The sequence below is a fragment of the Aulostomus chinensis genome, chromosome 23, assembly GCF_037954235.1.
Source record: "Aulostomus chinensis isolate RoL2024-O1b breed Wild chromosome 23, RoL_Achi_v1.0, whole genome shotgun sequence".
Lineage (NCBI taxonomy): Eukaryota > Metazoa > Chordata > Actinopteri > Syngnathiformes > Aulostomidae > Aulostomus > Aulostomus chinensis.
The window spans coordinates 12,401,340-12,414,383 of record NC_141342.1 but is presented as its reverse complement, the minus strand read 5'-3'; the positions used below and the strand labels follow the sequence as shown (position 1 = coordinate 12,414,383).

The following is a 13,044-nucleotide window of genomic DNA, read 5'->3' as shown; positions in this document are numbered from 1 at the left end:
CGTACTTATTTAAATGATAACAAACTTGTGTCTCACCCTCCTTGATGGGAGAGCTTTATCACAGAAGGCTGAAGCATGTGTTGAGGGGCCTGCTCATCTATCTTGTAAAACTGCACCTGCCAGTGATGTCACTTCCACAAAACAACCAAAGACAAAGGCAGCTAAGTAAAGTCAACTTTTCACGTACATTTTGTTTCAATTCATTTTCAACCAGGGAGCTAACTGGACAGTATGTCAATCTGGAATGTGTCTCCTACATAATGCATTTGCAGTCTTTACCAAAGGACCTTCAGCTGCTGTTTGTTTAGCCTCTGTGTATTTGTCTGTGTTAATTAATGAACGATCCTAACCTTTGACCCCCCATGCAGACTGTTAGGAACCCATTTTGTTTGACAAATTAAGCTAAAAAGGAGAGATGTGAATACAGAGACTTACCGAATCACAGGGGGGGAAGATCATGTGTTGGTGTGTTGGAAACAGTCAACTATTCATTGACAATCATTTTATTTTTCTCCCTGTTCTGTAATTTTTATGTTAAATTTCATTGTGAACTGTGACATCATTTTTAATCAGGTGATAATTAAACTGCAAGTCATTTGCAGAAAAAAAATGTAAAAAAATTAATAAAAAACAAGCTGATGGGAAAGCAACTTATGAGCAAAAACACTTAAGTTATTTCATTTCACCCTGAAGGGAAATGTTTCATAACAATCCTTCAAATAGTTTTCAGGATGTTTCACCCAAAACCACAAATTCAAACTGCACAGTGGCATTACATAAAAAATCACCCGCTAAATAAGGGTCATCGGCTGATGAAATTTCAAGGAAATTCATTCAAAACATGTTCAGATGAATCAGGATCAAAGTGGGGCCTGAACAGAGAGAATAAGATATGCTTCAAAGAAATGATAGTTTTTAAGAATTTAAGAATTCTAATTTGATTTTTCAATCCATTATTTGACAGGCAACATTTAATCAAAAGTTTTAGTAGGAAAGAAACCTTTCAAAGCGACCTAGGTTAGGTGAAGGGTTAACTCACTGCTCCTAATATCTCTCCCTATCAGAATTTTGCTGCCTCTGTTGCTAGGGGGCAATTCTAGGCTTTGAGTTCTGTGATTGGTTGGCCAGCTATATATTTTACAGATGCCTGCCATGAAATTCAATGACAGGCTAATTTCAAATGACAGAAACATGGAGCATCTTCCCTCTACATGGGTGGGCTTTTACAGGGCTACCCTTTATGAGGACCTGCGCTGCACTTGCTAAGACACATGCTAAGTACATATAAAGCTGCTAAAATTAATACGCCAATTTTTTGAGAGACATGTTTATTTTCCATCGTTTTAAGAGTTTAACAAGCAGACAGAGACCCTTCTCTCCTCTCCGTGCCCATTACAGAGCTCCAAAACTCCACAAACTGCTAGCTAGCTTAGCTTAGCAGCAACGAATGCTAGCAACGGGGCGGTGGAAAAAGCTTCCTCAAAGCTCACTGCCAAATCTGTTTTAACCATTTGGAGAAAATTATATTTTGCTTTTGGAGAGACTGGTATCTATCCTGCTACAAATGATGGAAAATGTGCATATTTCATAAAAAGTTGGCATGTTCCTATAATGGCTAACCTCTTGGTTCATGATGGCTGTGGTTAGTAATATTAGCCCATTGTCACTGCCAGTACTCACGGGGAGAAGGACACTGTTTCTAGTCTGTTAACAACACTGTTTTCAAGAGTTACTTTTAATGAGGATGAGCTTTGTTTTTAGTCAATGCAGAATCATCAAGCGTTTCAGGGCCAAGGGTGGAGAGTCACAGCTCGCCCTTACAATTCACAATGAGCGCTAACATTCTTGGTTTCAAAAAAGGCAGTTTTATTGCAGTTATTAGTAACACGATGTTTCCCAGCTGTCAACAACACTGCATGAGATTGCAATTTACATGACGGTAAATGACACCATTAAGTATGTCATGAAATAAAGAATAACATAAAATGAACAGATGGCAGAGACCAAAAGTCATACACACACGTTGCACATTCACTGTTTCTCTCCTGCTGGAACTATTTTATGACACCAGGTTTGTAGAAAAAGACAATGAAAACATTCGTTCTGCATAGTCGAAATGCACTTTGCATTTGTATGCAATATTATGTTTTGTTTTGTTATTTAAATGTATGTTCACATTTTAGTGGCTCTGGAAACCTTTCTTTTATTTAACATACTAAATTCTGTATCTAATCTATGATTGAATATGCCCTAAACTCCCAGTGGAAGATCACGTAAGCTGTTTCTGTTCATTTTAGATCATCTTCACCATAATCACTCTAGACACATCTAAGCATATCATAAGCTCCTCTCTCATTTCTGTAACTATCAACCAGTCCTCAATATAACGTGTTTCTGTTCCTCAAAAAGGTTTTTAACAGTTCATCCATCCTGCACTGCCGGTCTGATGCAACAGGCAGGATAAGACATGCAGACTGACTGAGGAGACACAGATGAATGAACAAGTACCACCACAGTGAGTTTTCCATGAACGTAGCCAGTGACGATACATGACTGTAACTGCACAAAATCAAGCATCATGACGAAAGACAGCTCAGACTTTGAGCCAGAAGTTTTGCATTGCAGGAGGCTTAATCATCATGACAGTGAAACTGAGGGAGGCTGTTGGGCAGTAGCGCAGCTATTCCTGCGTCTTTGTGCGACAGTCTCAGACTGGGAGGCTACACTTTCACAAACCCTGAAAAATGTGTCATTTGCAAGAGGGCTGAGCTTTAAAGTAAAGGGACTCACGTAAGGACCACATAAGAGAGCATTCGTCCACGGACCAACAGTTTTAATTGTCTCTGTTGTGTCTGTTAAGTAGTTGGTGGGGTTTCTTTGGCGCCCCCTAGCTGGGAGACAGGGCAGGACTGTTCTCTGTGCTGATGTTGACCAGGCACTCGCTGGACTTGAGGCTTGCCAGAGACTTGCAGCTCGGAAGAGAGGCCAAGGACCCACAAAGTCCCATCATGGAGGGGGTGTAGTCCTTTCCTGGAAGGATAGCAGAGACATGTTTTGTGTTTACTCATTTATTATTTTCAAAGGTAACCACATGTTTGCTTGTATGATTGTCTAAAATGTCACCTGTGCACCAGGCGCCTCCGTTCTGTTTCCCCTCAACCCTCTGAGAATCTGAATCCAGGCTGATCTCCACTGACAGCAGCTCTGTGCTGGGAAAACTCCTCCTACAGGTCAACAGAAGCAACACCAAGAATTTGGTGGACCACACTGGACTGAGAAATATCAAAATCAATATAATAACAATAAAAAAAAAATTAATTCTAGAAACTGTGATTCTAATCGAGGGCATGAAAATTGATATAGAATAAGCAATAATATCATGAAATATATTGTAAAATGTTTGAGTACATTAATGGCAAATTTTCAATATGACAAATTCATTTATCCACCCAGTGAATGATAAAAAGATATTTGAGATAAGTGCAAGAGCATTAAAGTGTGACAGATACAGGCAGGAAAAGATCAAGAGGTCCTCATAGGAAGTAAAAATGAGTAAATTGATTGTTTTAATGGCAGAAATGTGCTGAATGATCATTACATTGACTTATTTTGATCAAATGATTATAAGGTTTTAAAAATAAACCTAAAATCCCAATAGAAAAATGACAAAATGTGACAAAATTATTCTCTTCTTTGTTGTGTGATGCGTATTGATTATTGCAGTGAACCCAAAGACAGGGAGACAAACTCTGGGTCAAACCTGCGATACAGCTTGACATCCTCCTGGCTGTTGTATGGCTGGAGCGTCGGCCACTGGTTAACCAGAGGGATCGACAGGTGTTTGGCCAAGTGGTTGTTGTCACATGGAATCAAGCTTGTCCTGGCAAACAGGAGAATTATTATACAAACATACAAACATGCAAATGCCACATTTAGACAACGCTGACCGTGTGTTGCACTTACAGTTGCTCCTGAAGCTCCAGGACTATGGCTTCCAGTTCCTTCTTCTCCTGCTGGCTCTGGTTTTGTAGCTCCTCCAGTCGGACCTTGAGTCTCTTGTTCTCCGTCTCTGTGTTCTTGAGCTGTGACTCACGCAGCCGCACGAGCTCCTCCAGATAACCCTGACGACGCACAGCCACGAGAAGAAGCATATTCTTCTGTGACGTTCACCGTATTAAAGAGCTCATTTTTCAATGTCAAACATTACAGTTTCTCTGCTTTTACTCAAGTTTTTGTTTCTGGAGAGTAAAAAGGAATATCAGAAACATTTTAACACAGCGGGAAAATGCATTTAATTGTTCCTGCTCATTCTTCCTTCCCTCTGCTGCAAGGGTGTAGCAAATCAAGCTAGCTTAGCTTCGCATAAAGACTGGGGAAGCTTAAGAAATTGTCAGTTTTATGTCAGTTAAATGTTTCTAATGTGATTATGTCACATGTGGGTCAAAGTGTCAGCTGTGAAAAAGCATATTTCCCACTCTACTGTAGCTACACGGGTTAAGGGAAAACAGTTTTTTCCCCGGGGCCCTGTGGGTGTTAGCCCTACCAACCAGCCTAACTTTCTAACCCATTGTGGCTGGATAACATGTTAGCTGAGGAGCATAAGACCTTTTGTCATAATACCATCGAATCTGAGAGCCAAAGGATCCAGGGAGCAGAGGAATTACCTCAGTCTTTATGCTAAGCTAAGCTAAGCTAATTAGGTGAAACAAAGAGTACAGAAGCCCTAGAGAGAAAGAAACTGTCGTTTTGTGTTTTGTTTTTTAAATAGCACTGCAATTTTGGACTGAATATGTCAAAGAAAAGCAGAGAACCACAGCGCGTCCTCAAAAAAAAGGAAATAACATGACTTAACGAGTCAGAAGTGGCATCGTTAAGGTCCTTGCCAGTTGGTGTTCTGTAGTCCAAGCGACGCTGCATGCTTGCGGGACAAAGCCATGAGTTCTCTTCCTAAAATACCATATGGTTCTGCTGTCTGTAATTTCAAACAGCAAAGGATGGTTGCACACCTTCTGAGCATTGACGATCTTAAACCTCTGCTCCATCTTGCGACACTTTGTGCTCCAGCTCTCCTCATCAGTGACCAGGGGGATGTAGGGATGCTCGGGGATGCTGTCATCACTCGTGCTGCTGTCGACGCTCTGTCGATCGTCATCATCGCTCAGGTAATCGTAACTTAGGAAGAGAGGCAGACGATTCGTTTTTATTGTCCTCCTGACTCTAAAGCAGCATTTTCAACCAGTTAAAGATTGTTAGTCAAGTTCTACTAAATACTGAGTGAACTGAGACTACGGTGCCCTTGATAAGATTTATCAATATTGTAGTGGCATTTCTCTGAGGCTCAGTCACATGTTGGATGTTCATCAATTAGACAAAAAAAATGTCCCTTGTTTGCTCCTTGACTCTCAAAACAAAAAGTATCCAAGTTACAATTTACAGAGATGCCACATTTTTACAGTTGAAATTCCAATAATAAGGATAGGTTGTCATCATTGATAAATTGCTATTCCAAATTGCAAAGACATGATAATGAACATTTTTTATACTGAAAGTAAATTATTTTGAATAGATCATTTACTCATTGGCTCAAACAAATATTTTCATTTCTGTGTGGAGCAGATCGGGATCAGGGTTTAGAAATTGTCCTCTTTTGGCAGGAAACACTTGAGCTTTCACTGTTTTTCATTTGTTTCAATTGTTAAAGTATTACTTTGTCTGTTTTTACACAGCCCCGGTGCTTTTACCTTTGTGTGAATTTCAGATATGGTGTGTAGTCAATCACAGCGGAGGATTTACCGTCCAAGGCTTCTCCTTTCAGACAGAAACTGTGTAAGAGAGACCATGAAGAAAAAAATATTATTAAAGGGTTTGATGAGTGAGACATGAGAATGTGAAGGTCCCCTCACCTAAAGTCGATGGCTCCCAGACCTATGAGCATCCCCGTCAGCACTGTGGCTTCCTCTCGTAGCATGATGGCTCCTTCTGCATAGAACCTCCTGAAGAACAGACAACCACATGTGACACGGTTCTAGATGAGATCAGATGATACCAAAACTGTGTTCCGAGGCCTCCAACCTTGTCGTCCTGCTGTCCCTCAGAGCAGTAGCGATGTATTCGGAGAGCCTCTTCTCCATCAGAGCCACTCTCACCCAGGCTCGGCCCTGAAGGGGTCACCAAAGGTTATGGTAAATCCAGTCCTCTTCACTCACACGCAGGAACACCGAACACGGTGACAGAGTGATGGGCAACATGCTAACGTTTTATATTCTTAACTGAATACAACTTTGGCCAACAATGGAATCGTTTCATTGAACATATTGTAGCTTAAATAACAGCTACTCTGAAAAAGGAGAAACAATTAATGAGAAATGTAGCTATCGTAAATTAAAAAGATACATAACAGAGAGAGATACATAAATTCAATTATGTATTATAACAAGCTCATGTGCAAAAAGTGGATGAAAATCCATTCCTTAACTTGAAAATTTTGTAGATATGTTCAAAAAAACATGTTATATTCATTATATTTAGTAAAACCTTCGTGAACATGAACAAAAAGAAGTAATTTCAGCAAACTTAACATTAAAATATATGGGGGCGGCATGGTTCGAAGGTGGAGTGGCCATCTAGCAACCAAAGGGTCGCTGGTTCAAACCTCTCTTCCCCTGGTGACCATGTCCAAGTGTCCTTGAGCAAGATACTGAACCCCTAATTGCTCCTGATGGCCCTGCGACTGGTGACCCATCCAGGGTGAACCCCACCTCTCACCCAATGTCAGCTAGGATAGACTCCAGCCCCCCCCCCCCCCCGTTGTGTTTTTAATTCTACCTTACAGAATAAAACAACATCTTTGCTGCAGGACCTGCCTTTGCTCTCGAGGCACTGATGTTTTCCATACTCTCAATGCTGTTAATACAGCTGTTGGGGACTTTAGCGCAGGCCAGACGGATGAAGTCCCAGAAACTCCTCTGCCCATCGAACCAGCTGCCAGAGCCTGGAAAAGGTTATTGAAATCATCCTCAGTGTCGCTCTCTAAGTGAACTCTGCTCTTTGTATTAGTCGCTTGTTAGTGACGTCATGTTGCAGTTACAGAAGGATGAAAAAATTGTGTTGCAACTTGGTAAAGGCACCTGGAACAAGCTTCCACACCATGTTCAGGGTCAGTGGTTTCTCAATCAAAACTATTAATAAAATTTGTTTGGAAACATTTTTGGAATAATAATTATATAATTTTTTTTAGTTACTAAGAGTTAGATGTGTCCATGACCTATTCATTATCTTCCAGTGTTTCTGAAAAAGAACAACATGCCACTACCATCATGTCTACGATGGACAACATGCCACTACCATCATGTCTACGATGGACAACATGCCACTACCATCATGTCTACGATGGACAACATGCCACTACCATCATGTCTACGATGGACAACATGCTACTACCATCATGTCTACGATGGACAACATGCCACTACCATCATGTCTACGATGGACAACATGCCACTACCATCATGTCTACGATGGACAACATGCCACTACCATCATGTCTACGATGGACAACATGCCACTACCATCATGTCTACGATGGACAACATGCCACTACCATCATGTCTACGATGGACAACATGCCACTACCATCATGTCTACGATGGACAACATGCCACTACCATCATGTCTACGATGGACAACATGCCACTACCATCATGTCTACGATGGACAACATGCCACTACCATCATGTCTACGATGGACAACATGCCACTACCATCATGTCTACGATGGACAACATGCCACTACCATCATGTCTACGATGGACAACATGCTACTACCATCATGTCTACGATGGACAATATGCTACTACTATCAGGTCTACGATGGACAACATGCCACTACCATCATGTCTACGATGGACAATATGCTACTACTATCAGGTCTATGATGGACAACATGCTACTACCATCATGTCTACGATGGACAATATGCTACTACTATCAGGTCTATGATGGACAACATGCTACTACCATCATGTCTACGATGGACAATATGCTACTACTATCAGGTCTATGATGGACAACATGCTACTACCATCATGTCTACGATGGACAATATGCTACTACTATCAGGTCTATGATGGACAACATGCTACTACCATCATGTCTACGATGGACAATATGCTACTACTATCAGGTCTATGATGGACAACATGCTACTACCATCATGTCTACGATGGACAATATGCTACTACTATCAGGTCTATGATGGACAACATGCTACTACCATCATGTCTACGATGGACAACATGCTACTACTATCAGGTCTATGATGGACAACATGCTACTATCATCATGTCTACGATGGACAACATGCTACTACCTTTAAACCGGTGACTGAGGATGTGTTCTAGGATTGCTGCAAAATTGATGAACTCCTCCGATGAATCATCGATGGGCTCGGCGGTGTATTTCTCCAGCAGGGTCTTAACTGAAAACCTGTGTCAGGGAGAAGGAGCGTCATCGGAGGAACAGACCAGATTTTTGTGAATCTGCCAAGCTTGCTTCAGTTTACTGGAGATAGGAGACATTACGGAACAAACAATTACCAGTGTGACTTCAGCTGTTTCCTGCTGACTCTTATTTCCACACAAAAGTCTGAGGTCACCTATTTACTGTTTGGAGAGCCGTCAGGAAGCTCCGCCCTCTCTGAGCACTTAGTGCTGGACTTTTAAAAGGCTGGTGTGTAAATGTAATAACCTCCACCGCCACTGTTCTGTGGCGGTGGAGGTTTACTGTTGCCCGCAGTGAACTTCTTGACGTACGTGAGAATTTTTCACAAACGATGTCAGTCGGATGCAAAATGTGAGCAGTTTCAGGGAGCTAATGTCAGTTGATGAGTCAAAATTAAAAACAGAAATGAAAATTAAAGGAAACTGAGAAACAGAAGTGCGCTCAGAGGCTTCTCACATGGATACAGAACATGAATGTAGGTTTTCTTAAAATATACTATGTCACAACACAGGGGATGTCTAGATGAACCTTTATGAAATCAAGCAGAAACTTTTTGTGAGAGAAAAAGACGGTGAGATCAACATTTCCAGGTCACACGCTGGAGGGATTGACATTCCGCAACCAATCAATAATATCCAATTAACGCCTGAATTAAATACAGTACGGCTAATAGTGAAAGACAGATAATATCTTTGTCCCGGCAAGGACCTAGAACCCTCCTGAGGAACCAGGATCTACAAGTTCATCAAGATGGCCTCCAAGAGTTCTTTACTGGTGATACATGACGAGGAAATTCTAGTTATATGATCAGTGGTGTTGAACTGTAGAACTTCTATGGAGGATGGGGTGTTTGACTGTGGCATCAGTTTGGAACTACTATGATTGGTAAATTTCTGATTTAGTCAGAACTTATGGTAATTTTTTGAAAGTTGATTAAATGTTTTTTTTTTATGCACGAGGGAATTACACACATTTTTAGGTAGCAGCCTCTTAGTTTTCCAACATTTTAAAGCAGAATTGGTATATTGGCTTGATAATATCCGAATTAGGTGGAATTATTGGCGTTAATCCCGGATCAGATATCGCAATGATTGATCCGATCCACACACCTCACCAATCCTTACACAGTTCATGTAAATGTACTACAACACATTTAAACTGAACGTATTTACAAAACAAAAAAAACGGCTCTGGAATTAGTGTATCTGGTCTGGAAAAAAAAATACTGGAATTGGATTAGAAGTGACAAAAGTGGCAAAAATCCAGATCAACGTATTTTATATTTTCTGTCCTATTGTCTGTATGATGAAAGATAAATAATAAATTATTACCACCATCATCAGAGTAGCAGATAAATAACACATATAGATGGTGAGGTTTAACAATAAACCTGCGTAATTAATCGATGTCTTTATGTTATGTGGTCTGGAATAAACATTTAACCACATAACCCTCCTCAGAAAGGAAGTTTACTAGAAATAAATAATTCAACGCATCTATTTGCTGCAAGAACACCTGCCAAACGTTATCTGCCCAGTGACAAGAACACATGCTGGGAGGTGAAAGGGACCATATGGGACCAGTCTACAATTGGTCCATAAGACATGTATATTTTGATAATTTAGTTGATATTAGATGGTGAAAACAGATATAAGACATTCCTTATATTTTGCTGATGGGGCTCCAGTAGTGAAACAGTTTTAAAACTGAGCCTTTAACAGACACGTGATCGCTTGCATGATGTGTGTCTCAGCAAGACAATGCTCATCCCAACACGTGCCGGCGAGGCAAGTGCTTTCAATCCCCATTGTTCCGGAAGCAACAATGCCTCATTCAGCAGGGCCAGATACTGGACAGTTATTGGCTGACTCTTCTCCACATCAAAAAGGAGCACAATCCTCCACGTTTGACTGTTTCGCCGCAGGACGGGGACATGACCCAGATATGCGTGTCGGCTCGACAAAGGTGCATTTGAGTTCACCTGCTCAGCTCGACGTGTATGTGTAAGACCTTCGCCTTCGAGTCTCCACACAGCGTTATGAGGACATGAGTGTATACCTGAACATGTGACTGGTAGATTTAGGCTTGAAACTGGTCCATGAAACTGAGTTGTTTTTTTTAATGACTTTAGACATCAGTGACTCAGATCTTGGCAGCTCAAGCAGCATCTAGTGACAGAAGAAGTCAAAATATGGATGTAGATCTTCTGGAACTACTTCTGACATGTGTGCGCTACGAACATGAAGCCAGCATTTCCTTTAAAGTGTTCAGTTTTTAATCTAGAAACAGGGATCGAATGGACAGATAATTTTTTTGTATCAGTGGTTAACAAATGTTTTAAAGTCTGTTCATGTGTCCTCTCAACCTCCGACCTCTAAAGATGGTGCTAGGACCACCAGCAGAAAGACTAACACAACCAGAGGAAAGGCTAGCAACACCAGAGGCAAGGCTAACACCACAAGCAACCGGGCTAGCACCATGATTGGCAAGGCCAGCACCACGAGCAGAATGCCAGGACCACCAGCGTCTTTTTTAACATCACCAGCTTCTGGGCTAGTACTGCAAATGGAAAGGCTAGCACCACCAGTGGCTTGGCTAGCAAAACAAGCAGCTGGGCCAGCACCACCAGCAGCAAGGCAAGTACCAGCTAGGCTAGCACCACTACAGGTTCACACCACTAGCGCACCACCAGCACCAGCAACGACTGAGTTTGCACCACACACACCACCTGTGGTTAAGCCAGCACTACCAGCAGCTTGGCAAGGTAACATATTAGGTGCTAAAGGGCCTTATTTCCTCAAACCCAGGGAGAACTGGACATAGACCAATTGGGCGCCATCTTCAGAGGACACGGAGCAAATCAGAGGACAAGAAGGAGCAGAATTTGCAGAATGTGAGGGTGAAAAATATGAAACAATATTTGTTTCTGATGGATAGAGCAGTTTTTTTGAGTATCCTATGATGTAACCGTGCATATCCCTGAATATACACATGGGAATCATAGCCTAATGGTGTTTTTTTTACTTTATTGGATTTTTGGTTTGAAGAAACGGCTGGCACCTCAAGGCTAGCGCCTCATACTTCAAACCAACAGAGGGCAGCATGTTGCCAGAAAGTTTGGGTTGTAGCTGACTGGAACGCATGGTTAGAGGTTATGGTTGCTGGAGCTGCCGAAGATGGCAAACCGTCTCCTGGAATGTGAGGTAGACAGGCAGATTTGTGTGACATCAGCGGCGATTCAGATTCTGCGTTGGTCTGTTTTGACGATGACAATATTGGGCCAGGAGGCAAATCTCTTGTTGTAAAAGTCTATTTACATTCACAAGCATCAGGAAGTGACCTAAAGAACAAGGGCAGGGGCACAACTGAGTTTCCTCGGTAGGCTGGCGAGAAAGAAGAGCTCAGACGTCTGGTGGAGAGCCGTTGCTGTGACTCACTATCTCCTCTTCAGGTACAAGGTGGTACTACAACATGGTGCTGGCTGGTTTTAACGGTTACAACTGGCACCTTTTATATGACACGTTAGGAAAAGTACCAATAAGAATGCCTTTTTCTCAAAAAGCATTGAGGGTTTAAAATGATTCAAATGTGTATTTTTGATCTAAGCAGTAGTTCAATTGTGTGTGTTGTTGTTGTTGTTGTTGTTTTACTCCAGCACACTTTAAAATAAATACATCAAAAACATTTTTATTCATACTTCTCAAGTTAAAACAATCAATGTAGTACATACAGAACACTACGCTGCCTCCCTGCCCTGAGTCCCTGGGGTGCCAGCCAGTCCTTGCCCCAAGAAGGTTGTCGTCATAGCAACCACGCCATCAGTGAGGAGAAAATAAATGGTACTGACAAAGATGACAGTGCTAAACTCACACAGAGGACAGCCTGCCCCCCTCTCCATGTCCAGGCTACACTTGAGTTGCAGCATTTCTATTTACAGATTCAGGATTCAGGCCCTCAGTTCATTAAAAAAAAGAGGACTTATTACGAGGATGACGTCAGCATGCATCTCATGTCATTTACATTCAGGCTGAAAAAAAATAAAACAAACAAACAAACAAAAATAACTTCAGATCCAGCGACATTATGAACACTTACCCGGTGAGTATAAAAACTCAAACGGTGAAGAACTGACCTGCACACGGTGAGGAGGTTTTTTCGCTCCACCGCCACGTTCCGAGCGGACGCTCTTTTAGATACATCTCCCATAGCCATCGCTGCCTGCACAGAGCCGGGAACCATCCAGGAGGAGGCAGCCCCGATATCAAAGGACCCCTCCCTGTCGGCCACCGGCCCTCCTCATTCACTCCAGGAGACCAGAGAGGATGCTGCTGCCTGGCCTGCCCGCATCCGAGCCGCCGACGGCCCGCAGGAGGAAGAGATACCTGGAGATGCACCGGCTCTGTTTTTATTATTAATCCTACTCAAAGAGCTCTGAATTACGTCTGCTGTCTCTCTCACTCTGTCTCCGCCTATTTTGACCTCATCGTGACGTCACGGACACGGGCTGCATCATAAGTATTTAACCATTTCCACCGTGTATGCATG

General features: G+C 42.0%; 1 protein-coding gene across 1 annotated transcript; it reads right to left on the bottom strand.

Annotated features, from left to right (window-relative positions):
• Window positions 1-1,440: 1,440 nt before the first annotated feature.
• Window positions 1,441-12,956, bottom strand: rundc3ab (RUN domain containing 3Ab). Its single transcript, XM_086196493.1, has 11 exons — window positions 12,632-12,956; window positions 8,369-8,484; window positions 6,864-6,991; window positions 6,073-6,158; window positions 5,904-5,993; window positions 5,742-5,822; window positions 5,007-5,172; window positions 3,964-4,121; window positions 3,761-3,880; window positions 3,124-3,224; window positions 1,441-3,030 (listed from the first exon to the last, which is right to left on the bottom strand). Exons 1-11 carry the CDS (start codon window positions 12,736-12,738, stop codon window positions 2,888-2,890), a joined length of 1,296 nt encoding a protein of 431 aa, XP_086052619.1. The 5' UTR covers window positions 12,739-12,956; the 3' UTR covers window positions 1,441-2,887.
• Between the last annotated feature and the right edge of the window lie 88 nt (window positions 12,957-13,044).